This window comes from Cervus canadensis, chromosome 31 (genome assembly GCF_019320065.1).
Source record: "Cervus canadensis isolate Bull #8, Minnesota chromosome 31, ASM1932006v1, whole genome shotgun sequence".
Taxonomy (NCBI): Eukaryota; Metazoa; Chordata; class Mammalia; order Artiodactyla; family Cervidae; genus Cervus; species Cervus canadensis.
Genome location: NC_057416.1, coordinates 17,826,603 through 17,841,575, shown reverse-complemented (window position 1 = coordinate 17,841,575; position 14,973 = coordinate 17,826,603). Strand labels below are relative to the sequence as shown.

The following is a 14,973-nucleotide window of genomic DNA, read 5'->3' as shown; positions in this document are numbered from 1 at the left end:
CTTAGCACTTTACATGCCACATTACCAGAGATCAGCAAACTTTTCCTAAGGGTGAATTAGTAAATATTTTAGGCTTTGTGGGCCAAACAGTTTCTGTCACAATACCCAGCACAAAAGCAGCAAGAGACAGTAAACAAATGAGCATGGCTGTGTACCAGTATAACTTTATTACAAAAACAAGTTCCTGCCAGAGATTCTAGTTCTGTATCATGTAGAACTCAGTAACATCTCAATTAGGTGGGTATACATACAGATTAAAAATGTTAATTGACCACAGTTGTACTGTTGTCAGAGCCAGAGTTGAGACTTCTGGCTGAGATCTTAACTCACTTGATGTAGAAAAACCATATGTTGTCTGAATTTTATTCAGTAAGGCCAAATAAGTAAAACTTGGACCTTTTAGTTGTTAATTTTAAAAAAGCCATTTGTATATATGAACATAAAATTACATAATTATTAATAGACTTCTAGACAGTGTATTTATTGACTGTTGTGGTCCAAAGTTATGACTAGCTATAAACCTTTTTAAAAATGACTGAACTTTTAAAAATCAGTCCTTTTCATCTGTTACATATATAGTTCTATTGTTTTCTCAGCAACATAATCACTGTATAGAAATATCCTTAAGAGTGTTTCTAAAGTATTCAAATTTATATGATTTTTGAAATCCAGAAATAATCTGGTAAAATTAGTGATTTGTCTTTGTTTAGGTTTGCTTAGCTTATGTTACGTCAAAAAAATGAAGTGTATATAACCACACTAATAAATGTATAGAAAAATTTTTTTTTGGCGAATAATAAAAAATTCAAGTGTTATTTACAGCCTCTCTTGAAATGCTTATTTTGAATTACTCAGGTGAAAGATGACTGTGTACTTTATTTTAAAATAAAGGAAACATTACTCGTAAACTCCCTCTGAACTTTCATAATCCCATTCTCCTTCACAGAGATTTCTGTACGTTTAAATCAGTTTGCAGTTGTAACAAAAATTACGTAAAAGTTTTGTTTTTTATTTCTTTGTGTTTATATAGATTGTATTATTTTACAACTTGCTTTTTTTCCTACTACACATGTCAGAGATTTCTTCCTATCAGTGTGTTGTTTTTCAGTCGCTAAGTCATGTACAAATCTTTGCGACCCCATGAGCTGTAGCATGCCAGGTTTCTCCGACTACATATCATTGTATATATACCTCTCTATATGATTACATAGATAAATAATGAAATATAAATAATACCTTATATGTTTATATATACATATACGTTGTTGTTGTTCTGTTCTAAGTTGTGTCTGACTTTGCAATCCCATGGACTGCAGCGCACCAGACTTCCGTATCCTTTACTATCTCCTGAAGTTTGTTCAAGTTCCTGTCCATTGAGTTGGTGATTCTGTCTAACCACCTCATCCTCTGCAGCTGCCTTCTTTTTTAACCTTCAGTCTTTCCCAACATAAGGATCATTTCCAGTGAGCCAGGTCTTTGCATCAGGTGACCAAAGTACTAGAGTTTCAGCTTCAGCATCAGTCCTTCCAGTGAATATTCAAGGTTGATTTCCTTTAGGATTGACTGATTGGATCTTCTTGCAGGCCAAAGGACTGACAAGAGTCTTCTCCAGCACCACAATTTGAAGTCATCAATTCTTCAGTGCTCAGCCTTCTTTATGGTCCAACTCTCACATGCGTACATGACTAATGGAAAAACAATAGCTTTGACTATATGGACCTTTGTTGGCAAAGTGATGTCTCTGCTTTTTTTTTTTTTTTCTAGATAGAAATTCTTTGTTATATTTGTTTTGCAAATATTTTCTCCCAATTTGTAGCTTGTCTTTTTATTCTTTTTACAGTGCCTTTTATTTTATTTTATTTTTTTTTATTATTATTTTTTTTTTCCAGTGGGTTTTGTCATTTAATATGCTAAGTTTGTCATATCTTTCCTTCCAAGGAACAAGCATCTTTTAATTTTGTGGCTGCAGTCACCATCTGCAGTGATTTTGGAGCCCAAAAAGACAAAATCTGTCACTGTTTCCACTTTTTCGCCTTCCATTCACCATGAAGTGATGAGACCAGATGCCATGATCTTAGTTTTTCTAATGTTGAGTTTCAAGCCTGGTTTTTCACTCTGCTCTTTCATTCTCATCAAGAGGCTCTTCAGTGTATCTTCACTTTCTGCCATTAGAGTGGTATCATCTGCATATCTGAGCTTGTTATTTCTCCCAGCAGTCCTGATTCCAGCTTGGGAATAATAGATGAGAAATGATGAATAACTTGGTGGCTTATAAATGAGTCAGCTTAACTTCAGGTTTATGTTGAATGGAGCTCTTTTGACATGTATGGGAAAAAAAGAAAACTGCAACCCCAAAGGATTAAGGGGCCTTGTCCTGAGAGCTTTTTAAAAAATGATCCAAAACTCCCCAAGTTTTTATGTGTTTAAGATTGATAAGTTTTATTTGTTTTATTATGGGTAGTTTTCTTTTGCTTGTGCCTTTACTTGTATCCTTTTTCCCAAGGGACTCAGGAGTAGTTCTAAACAGTTATATAGTTATCATGATTGTATAAAACTATCATTATTCCTGATTAGATTAAGTAAGACAACTTATATGCTCTGTAAAATCTTAGAATGTCTTTTAAGTCTCCACATGTCCATCTGATGTATCTTAGTCTGTAAAACAATGTGTTAGTGCCCTCCAAGAGTAGAGTCTCTGTTTCCTGTCCTGTGGAAGTTCTATAATCAAACCCTACTGGCCTTCAAAGTCAGATTCCCTGAGGATTCCCAGTCCCTTTGCCAGATCCCCAGGCTGGGCATACTGATGGGCGGCCTAGAACCTTCACAATAGTGCGAGAACTTCTTTGGTATTATTGTTCTCCAATTTGTGGGTCGCCTACTTGCTGGGTATAGGATTTGATTTTATTATGATCGCAACCCTCCTACTATCTCATTGCGGCTTCTCCTTTGTCCTTGTATGTGGAGTATCTTTTTTTGGTGGGTTCCAATGGCCACCTGTCGATGGTGATTCAACAGCTAGTTGCGATTTTGGTGCTCTCTCAGGAGAAGATGAGCACTCGTCCTTCTGCACTGCCATCTTGAACCAGTCTCTTGTAATACAACATGTGTTACATCAGTAATTCTGTAGTCAGTTACTTTTAGTGTTGGAGTTTATATCAAGTGTTCAGACACCCTCATGTAACAATCTGAAACTTAAGGGTATTTTTTTTCTCATACTTTGGTTTTTCCACTTATTGTGTGAAAATGCCTCATGGTCCATCTTTGGTATCTTTGGGTTGCAACTCAGTTTCTTTTTAAGCTTACCATTTTAGTAATATATTAGCTTAGCTTTTAGATCTATGAGAAGACCAGAGTAACACCATGTCTAGAAGCTTAAAATGGATTAGACAGGTTTGCAATCTAGTCAGCTTCAACTCTTTAAGATTTTACTAGAATTCTATATCCAGCAGTCAAAGTTTCAGTTGATATCTGCAGAGAAAGCATGTATAAAGTGTACAGCATTAAATATTTTTAAGAAAATGTGACAGATGACCTCCAGTCTTAACAGTTTAATAAGTACATTGATTTTAACAGAAGATATGGACCCACTGTTAGGAACATAAGTAATTTGTTGTTGTTTTTGTCTTTCCAGTGACACATTTGAGTTGGTACATTCTATTAGCTTTTCTATTGGGAGCCATTGGTACGTGTTTCACAAACTAAATACCAAAGTGAGGAAATGGAAAACTAACTGAGCAAGTGATACTAGACATAAATTGTTAAATTGTTGATATAAAAGTTACATCTGAAGAAAAATCTCATATCAAGAGGTCCCAGCTTCAGTGATACAGTTTTTATCTTTTTCATATAAGCTGTTTTTTGATAGTTCATAATCTGGTCAAGGAAGGAAAAGTCAAACTAGTGTTTGCCATTACTGGGTAATTGGCAGCTCAAATTATTAATGTACTGTTTTAGTTTTAGTACTTTATTTCCTGTCATTGGTAGAAGATGAACTTCATTATTCTCTAAAAATCATATGCTGTCCCTACTGCTTTCAATTTTATGTGAATTTTACAACCAAGTCATATTTACTAGGGTATGAGTTGGATAATGTCTTTACATATCAAAATCATTTTAATATAATGATGCTGTTTTAGGATGATGATGCAGCCGATCAAGGAGTTACCTCTGTGGAGGATTTCTTCCCAGCAGAAGACACCAAACAAAATGCAAATAACACTAGAGGAAATACCAGTAAAACACAGAAAGATGCTGGAGTAAATGAAAAGGCAAGGTATGTTAAGCTTCTGACTTTCATGTCATAAAATTTTAGAAAGTCTCCATAGGTACTCTACTACATCGTGTTTAATGCTGTTATCAGATTTACTGGAGTCCACAAATATAATGTCAATTTAATTATAGAGAGAACTTTTATGAGGCTAAACTACAGCAGCAACAGAGAGAACTCAAACAATTGCAGGAAGAAAGAAAGAAACTGATGGAGATTCAAGAGAAAATTCAAGAATTGGAAAAGGCATGTCCTAACCTACAGGTAATTAGGAAATTTCTTTGTTTGTCTGAAGAAAGATGTTTAAAACCTTAATGTCAATTGAAAGTACTCCTTGTCTTTTCTAGTTCTGATATGATAGATTTATAAGTCTTTTATGATTAAAGAAATGGATGGACAAATGAAATGGGTTAGGGATGTACCTTTATACTGTGAAAGATAGCACGTAGGAATTAACTCTGATTATCTACATTCTTTCACTTGTTGGGCTGCCTGGCTATTGATTCAGAACATGTGTGTTCATAGCTGTTTATTATATTAAAATATATTGGTTTGAACTTTGCAGTTAAGGGAGAAGCATTTCCATTTCTTCCTGGTCTAAAATTACATGGTAGAGCTGTTAAGCTACCATGAGTTTTTTTTGAAAATAAAATATTTTTTTTGTAGTTTGAATATTATATGTATATATGCTTATTAAATAGTATCCTATGCATGGGTGTTTGAGATTGAGCAGAGAACATACAATCTTTGTCCCTGTCACATAATCAGGAGTAGGGTTAACATGGGAGGGAACTATCTGTTCTTTTTGAGGTTTTTCCTATACTTTATTGTTATGAGTAGCTTTATTTATGAGTCAGGTTTTGTTTTCAAAGAAAAGGAAATGTATCAAGTGATATTTCTAATATAACTGTTTCCTAGATGTTTATCTTTCATTCTTTGTCTAATTCTTTTTTCTTGTTCCCAATCTAAATACCAGAGGAATATATGCCAGAGTTGGGTTCAGTATGTGACATTTTCCACAGTAATGTTTTATCCCTCATGTCCTGTTGTTCTGGAGGGTTGGTAATACTGATCATCTTTACCCTGCATTTTCATCTTGTTTTCTTAGGTTTTCTTTGAATCATGATGGCAATTGAGGTGTGGCAATAACAAACTAAATATGGTACCAAAGCCCTAGAGAAGTGGTGAAATAATTACTTTTATGAAATTAACAATTACTTTAATTCTTCATAATAGTTTTTATTAATTCTTTTTTAGCTGTCAGCTGCTAGTATGGGTAATTGTCCCACAAAAACACATATGCCAGCTGTTACTTCATCCCCAACCATTAATGAAAATGAAGCCAGTACAAGCAAATCTGGTTTTGAGCCTCATGATTCTTCAGTGGTAGATAATGAGGTATTGTATACTGCACCTTGTTCCTGGGTCTTAAGTCATGTCTTAAGGAAGAAAACTGAGTATCTGTGAAACATGTTTTTAAATGTAGCCTATTATGTGCCTTTAAGTTGTGGGAAGAAATAATTTTTTCCAAAAAGTAATTAAGTTGAGATACTTCTAAGTATCTTTAGTCTTGCCCTTTATTAACAAATATTTGGCAGAATTGTATGTAAGGAATAGTTACAGTAAGTAGTATTCATTTCAATTAGAAAAACTTTTTCCTTTGGCATTTTATTTATATGTGATTTATGGAAAACATAACAATTTTCTGTCAATAGTTGATGAAGTTAATATGTGCATGTTCAGTCGCTCAGTCATGTCTGACTCTTGCAGCCCCAAGGACTGTGGCCCAGGCTCCTCTGTCCATGGGCTTTCCCAGACATGAATACTGGAGTGTGTTGCCATTTCCTCCTCCAGGGGATCTTTCTGACCCAGAGATGGAACCCTTGTCTTTCATATCTCCTGACTGTATTCAGTAAGAATTAATGGTTGCCTAATTTTTTCTAATTTATTACTAAAATAGCATTTTGACCTTCATGGGTGTCTCAGTGTAAAAAGGATAGAGTGAGGATAGAAATTTTTGTTGGTATTAGCAATAGTATTAACCTGTTTTTCTTTAAGGCTGAAACAAATCCAGTATTTACAGTAACTTGACTGTAAGTTTTGAAATAACAGGTATGGTCAGATATGCGAAGACATGAAATGTTAAGGGAGGAGCTACGACAGAGAAGAAAGCAGCTGGAAGCTCTGATGGCTGAACATCAGAGGAGGCAAGGTCTGGCCGAAACTGCATCTCCAGTGGCTGTTTCATTGAGAAGTGATGCATCTGAGAACCTTTGTACACCTCAGCAAAGCAGAACAGAAAAGTAAGAGAGGTGTTTAAATCAGTTTAAAAAATACCACCTATTTAACACTTGTAACTCATTTGCCCTCTGCATCATAGTACTAGTCTGCTATTGCAGTGAGGCTTGGGTGTTAAGCATCACCTTTGTGACTCAATCCAGCTACTTACTGTTGTAACTTCTCATAGCATCACATTTCTCTCTTTTTAAGTTTTTTAAAAAAATGACTAAGACACTTGACCAAACTGATAGGGATTTTCTTGAGGGTTTTGATCTAGAAAACTGTCACTCAAAGTTAAAAAGTTGAGGGAGGTTTACTTTAGGAATGAGTCCCAGGGGATATGATTACGAGTTTATTTGAAGAATTGTTTTGTGGAGGTCAGAGTAAACATTTTATATAACAGCAGTTGGAGAGTAACAGCCATCACATAGTTAATTATGCCTAAATGAAGTTTTATATATACACCCATGTATGCATATACATGTAGATATATATATATATATATATAATTTTTTTTGGCAGGGGGTACAGAGTTTGTTTCCTAGTCGGAGGTGAAGTAGCTCATCTCCAGAATGATCTGTATTTTGTCTCTTAATCTCCAGAACAATGGCAACTTGGGGAGGTTCTACCCAGTGTGCCCTGGATGAAGAAGGAGATGAAGATGGTTACCTTTCTGAAGGAATTGTTCGGACAGATGAAGAGGAGGAAGAGGAGGAGCAAGATGCCAGTTCCAATGATAACTTTCATATGTATCCTCCACGCAGTGCAAATCGTAACTCTTACAATGTAAAGGAAACTAAAAATAGGTTAGTTTCAGTGTTTTAATTTTTTGCTTGATTTTTAAAAAGTCTCCCGTCTTTCTGACACCAAGCAGTTCTTCAGTTATCTGAACCAAGTGCATGTTCCACAATATAATTCAATTCTAACACTAACTACCTGGAGTTGGCCAGACTCCACAAGTTGGAAGGCTCAGTCCCAAGAAGAGTGCCCTCACTTCAGATGCCACTTTAAAGTCTTGAGTCTTCAGAGCACCCACACTTCTGTCTGACTTGGCTACAGATTTGGGGGTTTCCATAGCTCCTTTTGCTTTGCCGACAAAGGTCCGTATAGTCAAAGCTATGGTTTTTCCAGTAGTCATGTATGGATGTGAGAGTTGGACCGTAAAGAAGGCTGAGCACCAAAGAACTGATGCTTTTGAACTGTGGTGCTGGGAAGACTCTTGAGAGTCCCTTGCACAGGAAGGAGATCAAACCAGTCAATCCTAAAGGAAATCAACCCTGAATATTCATTGGAAGGATTGATGCTGAAGCTCCAATACTTGGGCCATCTGATGCTAGGACCTGGTTCCTTGGAAAAGACCGTGATGCTGGAAAAGATTGAAGGTGGGAGGAGAAGCGGGTTACAGAGGATGAGATGGTTGGATGGCTTCACTGACTCAATGGACATGAGTTTGAGCAAACTCAGAGAGATAGTGATGGACAGAGAAGTCTGGTGTGTGCAGTTAGGACATGACGTAGTGACTGAACAACAACAGCAACAGCCTCTTTCATGTTCCATAATTTGCTAAAACAGCTCATAGAGCTCTGGAAAATACTTACATTTACTGACTTATGAAAGATATTAATCAGAGAAAGAAACGTGTAAAGCATGGGTGGGTTGGGAAGGAGCAAAGAGCTTTTATGCCCTATCTGGGCACATCAGCTTCCTAGGACTTCACTGTGTTCAACCCAGAAGCTGTCCTCACCATGCTGTTTAGGAATTTTTATGGTGATTTCTTTACATAGGCAGAATTGATTGAGTCATTGGCGATTAAACTCAGTCTCCCTCCTTAAAAGTTTGGGGAATGAGGCTGAAAGTTCCAGCCCAACATGTGGTTTTTCTGGTGACCAGTCCTCATCATGAAGCTAACTAGGGTTTGCCAAAAGGAGCGCATTATAAATAACAGAAGGCAGTCATCACTCAGGAGATGGTCAGGAGTTAGGAGCTGTGTGCTGGGAACGTGGGACAAAGACCACGTAGGGTATTTACTTCATCACAAGAGTACTGTTGTCAAGGTAGATTCCAGCTCGATAGGAGGAGGGTTGATTATCTTTGATCGTCACTCTTGTTTTGGGGAATTTTTTTTTTTGTTTTTTTTTTGTGTTTTGGGGAATTAAGCAAAAATAAAAATCATAAATAGTAAAAAGATGTGTCAACAAAGATATCTACTGCATTGTTATTTGTAACCAAAAAACATTTCATGTATAAAAAGATGGTTAAGTAGTTGCACTTGATGGGGTGTTATGTGGCTAAGCTTTAAAGACATGAAGAGTGGAAAAATGCTTGTGATATAGTATCCATAATAACTTTTCATTTTGAAGAATACAGAATTATATGGACTTTTCTCTGTAAAACATAAGTGAAAAAAGACTGAAAAGGAATGCAAAGTGATACTGTACAAGACTAGAAATCCAGAATTTTTCTCACTCTATTTTACATACATTTTAAGTCCAGTGAACTTAAAAATGGACATATGGAACAAGCAGGGTATCAGGGTTTTTTGCCAGATTTAAAATTACATGATTTTAAGTTATGTAATTTAAATTTAATTTAAATAAATACATAAATAAAATTAAATTTGAATTATGTAATTAAAATTACATAATTACATAAAATGACCTGATGCTTTAAATCTTGTGTTAGGTGGAAGAACAATCGTCCTTTTTCAGCAGATGGAAATTATCGTCCTTTAGCCAAGACAAGACAACAGAATATCAGCATGCAGCGTCAGGAAAACCTTCGCTGGGTGTCCGAACTCTCTTACGTAGAAGAGAAAGAACAATGGCAAGAACAAATTAATCAGCTAAAGAAACAACTTGATTTCAGTGTCAATATTTGTCAGACTTTAATGCAAGACCAGCAGGTAAAGTTTACTCTGCAAGTAAATTTTCTTAATCTTATTTTTGAAGCAGTACATTTTTCTCAAGTCAATGGTAACTGTTATGGAAAATTTTTTCTTTCCACAGACTCTGTCTTGTCTGCTACAAACTCTTCTCACGAGTCCTTACAGTGTTATGCCCAGCAGTGTTGCATCCCCTCAAGTGCACCTTATAATGCACCAGTTGAACCAGTGCTATACCCAGCTAACGTGGCAACAGAATAATGTGCAGAGGTAATTTGTTCCTTAGAAGTAGTGAGGATGTATACTCAGTGCTAAAACTCAGTTGTAGCACTGGTTTTACAGTGTAAAAGCAAGGGTTTTATGGTTACCTTCTGAGAGAGAAAGGCTGAACCAAATTGCATTTTTGAATCTCTGATTCCTGAGAATTTTATAAGCAGTGATTTTGCCTAATGTTTCCTTTTAATTCTGTGGACCTGACTTAAAAAAAAATAACTATGGTTTTCAACTTTATACTTATTTTGTTGTCATTATGCCTATCTGATAGAAGTGCTAAGTGTAGTTCTTATTCCAAAGGCTAAGTTATTAACTGTGCAGCACAAGCAAATATTTGTTGTAGTAAACATCAGAGCAGCCATTTTGTTCCACATACTGGAAGTTTGTTTTGTTTCTAATTAACTTATTTAACATTGTAAACTCTTTATTTTATTTGTTTTTTTATTTTGGCTGGGTTGGGTCTTCATTGCTGTGTGGGTTTTTTCTCTAGTTGCAGTGAACGTGGGCTACTCTGTAGTTGGCACAGGCTTCTTATTGCAGTGGCTTCTCCTGTTGCGGAGCATGGGCCCTAGGGCACCCAGGCTTCAGTAGCTGCGGTTCTCAGGCTCTCGAGCACAGGCTCAGTAGTTGTGGCACATGGGCTTAGTAACTCCGTGGCATGTGGGATCTTCGCAGACTAGGGATTGAACTCATGTCTCCTGCATTGGTAGGCGGATTCTTTACCACTGAGCCACCAGAGAACCCTGTGTTCCACATACTGTTGAATCATTTATATATATATATATACACACACATATACATATACATATATATATACACACACACACACTTTCTGGATGTACTTGATATAGATGGTAATATAACTAATCTTTAAATTACTGACTCCTTCAATTTTTATAGGTTGAAACAAATGCTCAGTGAACTCATGCGCCAACAAAATCAGCATCCAGAAAAACCTGCAAGCAAGGAAGGAGGCAGTGGTGCATCACACCCTCCTTCTCCCGGTTTATTTTGTCCTTTCAACTTTCCAGCTCAGCCTGTGAATCTGTTTAACCTACCGGGGTTTACTAATTTTTCGTCATTTGCACCAAGTAAGTGGCCAAAAACTTTAAGAAAAATAAGTAAATGCAGAGTCCTTGAGACTAACATTTGTCTAATACATGGATTTTTATCAGTTACTTTTGGAATGGTAGGAAATGTTTGCAAAGAAAAATATAAATTCTTTTCTACTTTAATTCTTTATAGTGAATGTTTAAACTGAATATGGTTGCTAATGAAACCAAATAAGTTATGAAATGTTTGCTTAGTCTTACACCTTTGAATTATTCCACAACTGTTTATCAAGGAGAAATAAATTAACCTGTCTACTGACCGCTGTACATCAGGCACTCTGTAAGATATTAGGAGAGGAGAGGTGCATAAGACAGCACCCTTCTAGAGGAGTTTCATGTCTTTGTAGGGAGATAAACCTCTAGACTAAGGGTGACTATTTGGTTCAGGCTCATATTTACTTTTATTTATTTCAGACTTTTATTCAGACTTTCTCCACCTATCATGTGCCATACAGTATATAAATGGCTGGGATTCAAAGATGAGTAAAGCTGATGCTTTAAGGATTTTAAGAGTCTAGTGGAGAAGCTAAAAGTGTCAATAAATGCTTGGTGCTTTGTCATGGGTGCTGTAGGAGTGGTGCAGGTGAGATTGAATAGCCTGGTTTTTGCGGGGACAGGATTGTCGGCAAATCTGTTTTTTCCTACAGAAAGGGATAGTAAAGCTAAAGAATCAATAGAACTTTTTTCCAGGGAGATTAGAAGGGAAAGGGCTTTCTGGTCAATGGAACCACTTAAGAGTTGCAAAGCAGGGGAACAAGTGTATCATGTTGAGAATTTAGAGGTCATAAAGTGTGGCTAGTGTTTCAGGCCATGGCAGGGGCAGAGTAGTCCATGTGCTGGAACACAGCAGAGGCCCTTGTGCTGGGCAAAGAAGCTTGGACTTTCCGTTGCTTACTAGAGGGGCCACTGGTGGACTTTGGGCAGAGGAATGCATGAAATTTGTATTTTAGAATGATGACACTAGTCATTGTGTTGATTGAGATTGGAGGGACAGAGCTGAGAGTATAGATGGTGAACAAAAGGCTATTGGAGTAATAGCGGGAAGGGGACGATAGCTTGACCTAAGGCATTGACGGTGGTGGTAAAGAAAAAGGAGTAATTTTAAAGATGTTCTGGAGAGAGAGTGATCAGTTAGGTGAGTCGTGAAGAGAGAGGAGTTGAAGGTGTTTGCCAGAGAATATACAAAGAGAAAAAGGGTCAGGAGGGTTTTGTGAATATAAATATCCATATATCACAGTGTATTTTCTTAATGGGATTGTAAAAGTAATGGTGTTAAACAGTTTAACAAGGTTTTTAGTTCTTGAGTGTGGGTTAATACTGGCAGTAAACTTTTTTTGACTAGGCTGTTTAAGTAACAAATAATACAGGCAATTACACATACTGTTCCTTTTTGTCATAATATGCCTTCTATCTATGGCAGCTCTGTTCAGAGACTGTTCATTCTTCATCAGCTAGTTCAGTTTCCTGAAACCTTGTTCCCCTTCTCCCCCAAGTTAGTGGCCCTTTTGCAAATACCTCTGACGCAGCACTGTATATTAAAGTATGTGATTATATTTTACTTCCCAGTTAGAGTGGAAAGAACCTGAGCTTTGGAGTCATGCAGACCTGAGATCTAACCTTCGCTTTCATTTACTAGGCATTTGATCTCTAAGCCTTTTTTCTCACTAGTACAATAAATATAGTACCTATTTCACAGCATTGTTTTGAGCATTGAAAGAAGTAACACATAACACGCCTACGGTAGAGTCTAATGCACCTGCAGTAGTCATGTTTACTTTGATAAATATCACGTATTATTTTTTCTAACTTTTAACTCTTAAGGAGGTGGGGATCGATATTTATCTTTTGAATCACCAGTGCTGAAAACATAGTAGGACTGAGCTGTAAAACAGTGATTAAATAAATGAGTGATGTTGTTTAGTTGCTAAATCGTGTCCAGCTCTTTTGCAACCCCATGGATTGTAGCCTACCAGGCTCCTCTGTCCATGGGATTTCCCAGGCAAGAACACTGGAGTTGGCTGCCATGTCCTTCTCTAGGGGATCTTCCTGACCCAGGCATCAAACCTTTATCTCCTGCATTGGCAGGTGGATTCTTAACCACTGAACCACGCTGTTACTTTATTTTAATTAGTTTTTTGTTTTGGTGGATTGGAATGGCACATTTAATTAAAACTATCTTTCAATTTTGTTTTAAGGCCAAAGGTGCTTCTGTATCTTACCCGTTGTTTTTATTTACTAGGTATGAATTTCAGCCCTTTATTTCCTTCTAATTTTGGAGACTTTTCTCAAAATATTTCTACACCCACTGAACAGCAGCAACCGTTAGCCCAGAATCCTTCAGGGAAAACAGAATACATGGCTTTTCCAAAACCTTTTGAAAGTAGTTCTTCTATTGGAGCAGAAAAACAAAGGTACTTTATTGTAAACATAATCCATTATTTGCTTAAGCGTCACTTGGTGATTATATGTATTACATGTCATTTGAAAATGTAATTAGGGAGGATGTTTGTGATTGGCTCGAGAGTGTTGAGAATGAAGCTCTGACTTCTTACCAGAGGTCTCTCAGGCATACACCTGCTGCTAATGCTGGTTCAGGGACAGTTCAGAGTTTTGATCAGAGTGTCCTGTGAGATTCAGTTTGAAAGTGTAAGACTGATGGGGAGCACGTGTAAATCCATGGCTGATTCATGTCAATGTATGGCAAAAACCACGACAATATTGTAAAGTAATTAGCCTCCAACTAATAAAAATAATTGGGGAAAAGAAAAAAAAAGAAAGTGTAAGACCTAACGTATAGAGTGTCTTTGGCCTTGATTTCGTATCTTTCTTTAAGATTATAAACAGTTCACTGTTCATTGGTTTAGGACTGGAAACTAACAGTAACTACTGGGGGATGGTTTTTATAAAGTGATGACTTGTTTGATTCATAGCGCCTGATTATAGAGTATGTGCCCAGAGCACATCCAAATGTAGTGTTGAGTACTATTAGATTGTAAAAACAAATTTTGCCAAAAAAGTTTTAGTGATACATGTTATCAGTCATAGTCAGGATTTTCTTTGTTTCTCACACATTTACTATTTTTCAATATGATATTCTTCCCAGTTATAATTTTGACTCAGTGTGAAAGACTTATTGGCCCAGGTTAATCATTCTCTAAGCATTTTTATGGCTCAGTAAATAATATTTTTAGTGATTGTTTTAATCCAGAAAATGATTTTGATAGCTAGCTTATGAAAATATTTAACTTTTTTATTATTATTTCCTTCAGAAAAACTTTAAAAGGATGAAAAATTAGAGATTCATTGAGCCTAATACTTGTTCTGTCAGAAGTATCTATATGATTTTGTCTTTCCTGTTCCTTTATAAATATATGTCACATTACTTTCCTTTTAGTTACGTGTTGGGGCATGTCTCAAGCGCTTAGCATTTTGATAGTTTTTAAATCATAAACTTTTTTTTTTAACATAATTAACAACAAATTCTTAGAATTCAACTTCATGTTTGTCTTGAGGAATCCTGTGATAAACAGCCCTGAACTTGTTGATGCCTTTTCTTAGCTGTACTAACCACTTTTTCTTATTAAGTCTCATTTTATTCTGTGAAAGTATCCTATTGTCAGAGCCTGAGACAGTGTTCAGTGCTCAGTTGCCATTCAAAAATGGTTCAAGCAATGGACATTTATTCAAAGCTTTAGCCTTCCTGTTAAAAGGTCCCTACTTCAGTATTAACTATATTTTATATGTAATTGGTGGTTAAAAAATAAAGGATGGATCTGAATGTTACTGTTTTAAATATTTGACTACTTCAGAAACATTGTGGTCTTGAGCTGGGATCAGAAAACTTTTCCTATAAAGGCCTGGCTAGTAAATATTGCAGACCATAGAGATAACCATTTGTCTATGCCATTTTTGCACAGAAGCATTCATAAACATATGTAAACATATGAATTGCTGTGTTCCAATAACATTTGATCTATGATCAGTGAAATTTGAATTTTATATGATTTTCATGTGTCACAAGCTATTTTTCTCTTTTTTTCCCCCAACCTTTTAAAAATATAAAGATCATTCTTAGCTCTCAGGCCATACAAAAACAGCAAGCTGAATTTGGCATGTAAACTGTAGGTCTGCTAATCTTTATCTTGAGTTACTCCCTGTAG

At 36.2% G+C, this 14,973-nt stretch overlaps 1 protein-coding gene across 16 annotated transcripts in view; it reads left to right on the top strand.

Annotated features, from left to right (window-relative positions):
- PCM1 (pericentriolar material 1) overlaps positions 1 to 14,973 on the top strand; it is an 85,376-nt gene that overhangs the window by 32,910 nt on the left and 37,493 nt on the right. For all 16 annotated transcript variants that reach the window (XM_043454059.1, XM_043454063.1, XM_043454062.1 and 13 more), the window contains 9 exons: positions 4,137 to 4,273; positions 4,402 to 4,531; positions 5,525 to 5,665; positions 6,380 to 6,570; positions 7,150 to 7,353; positions 9,230 to 9,449; positions 9,553 to 9,698; positions 10,602 to 10,792; positions 13,053 to 13,224. In XM_043454059.1, the coding sequence (XP_043309994.1) occupies positions 4,137 to 4,273; positions 4,402 to 4,531; positions 5,525 to 5,665; positions 6,380 to 6,570; positions 7,150 to 7,353; positions 9,230 to 9,449; positions 9,553 to 9,698; positions 10,602 to 10,792; positions 13,053 to 13,224 (1,532 nt within the window). The remainder of the gene's footprint in view (positions 1 to 4,136; positions 4,274 to 4,401; positions 4,532 to 5,524; positions 5,666 to 6,379; positions 6,571 to 7,149; positions 7,354 to 9,229; positions 9,450 to 9,552; positions 9,699 to 10,601; positions 10,793 to 13,052; positions 13,225 to 14,973) is intronic.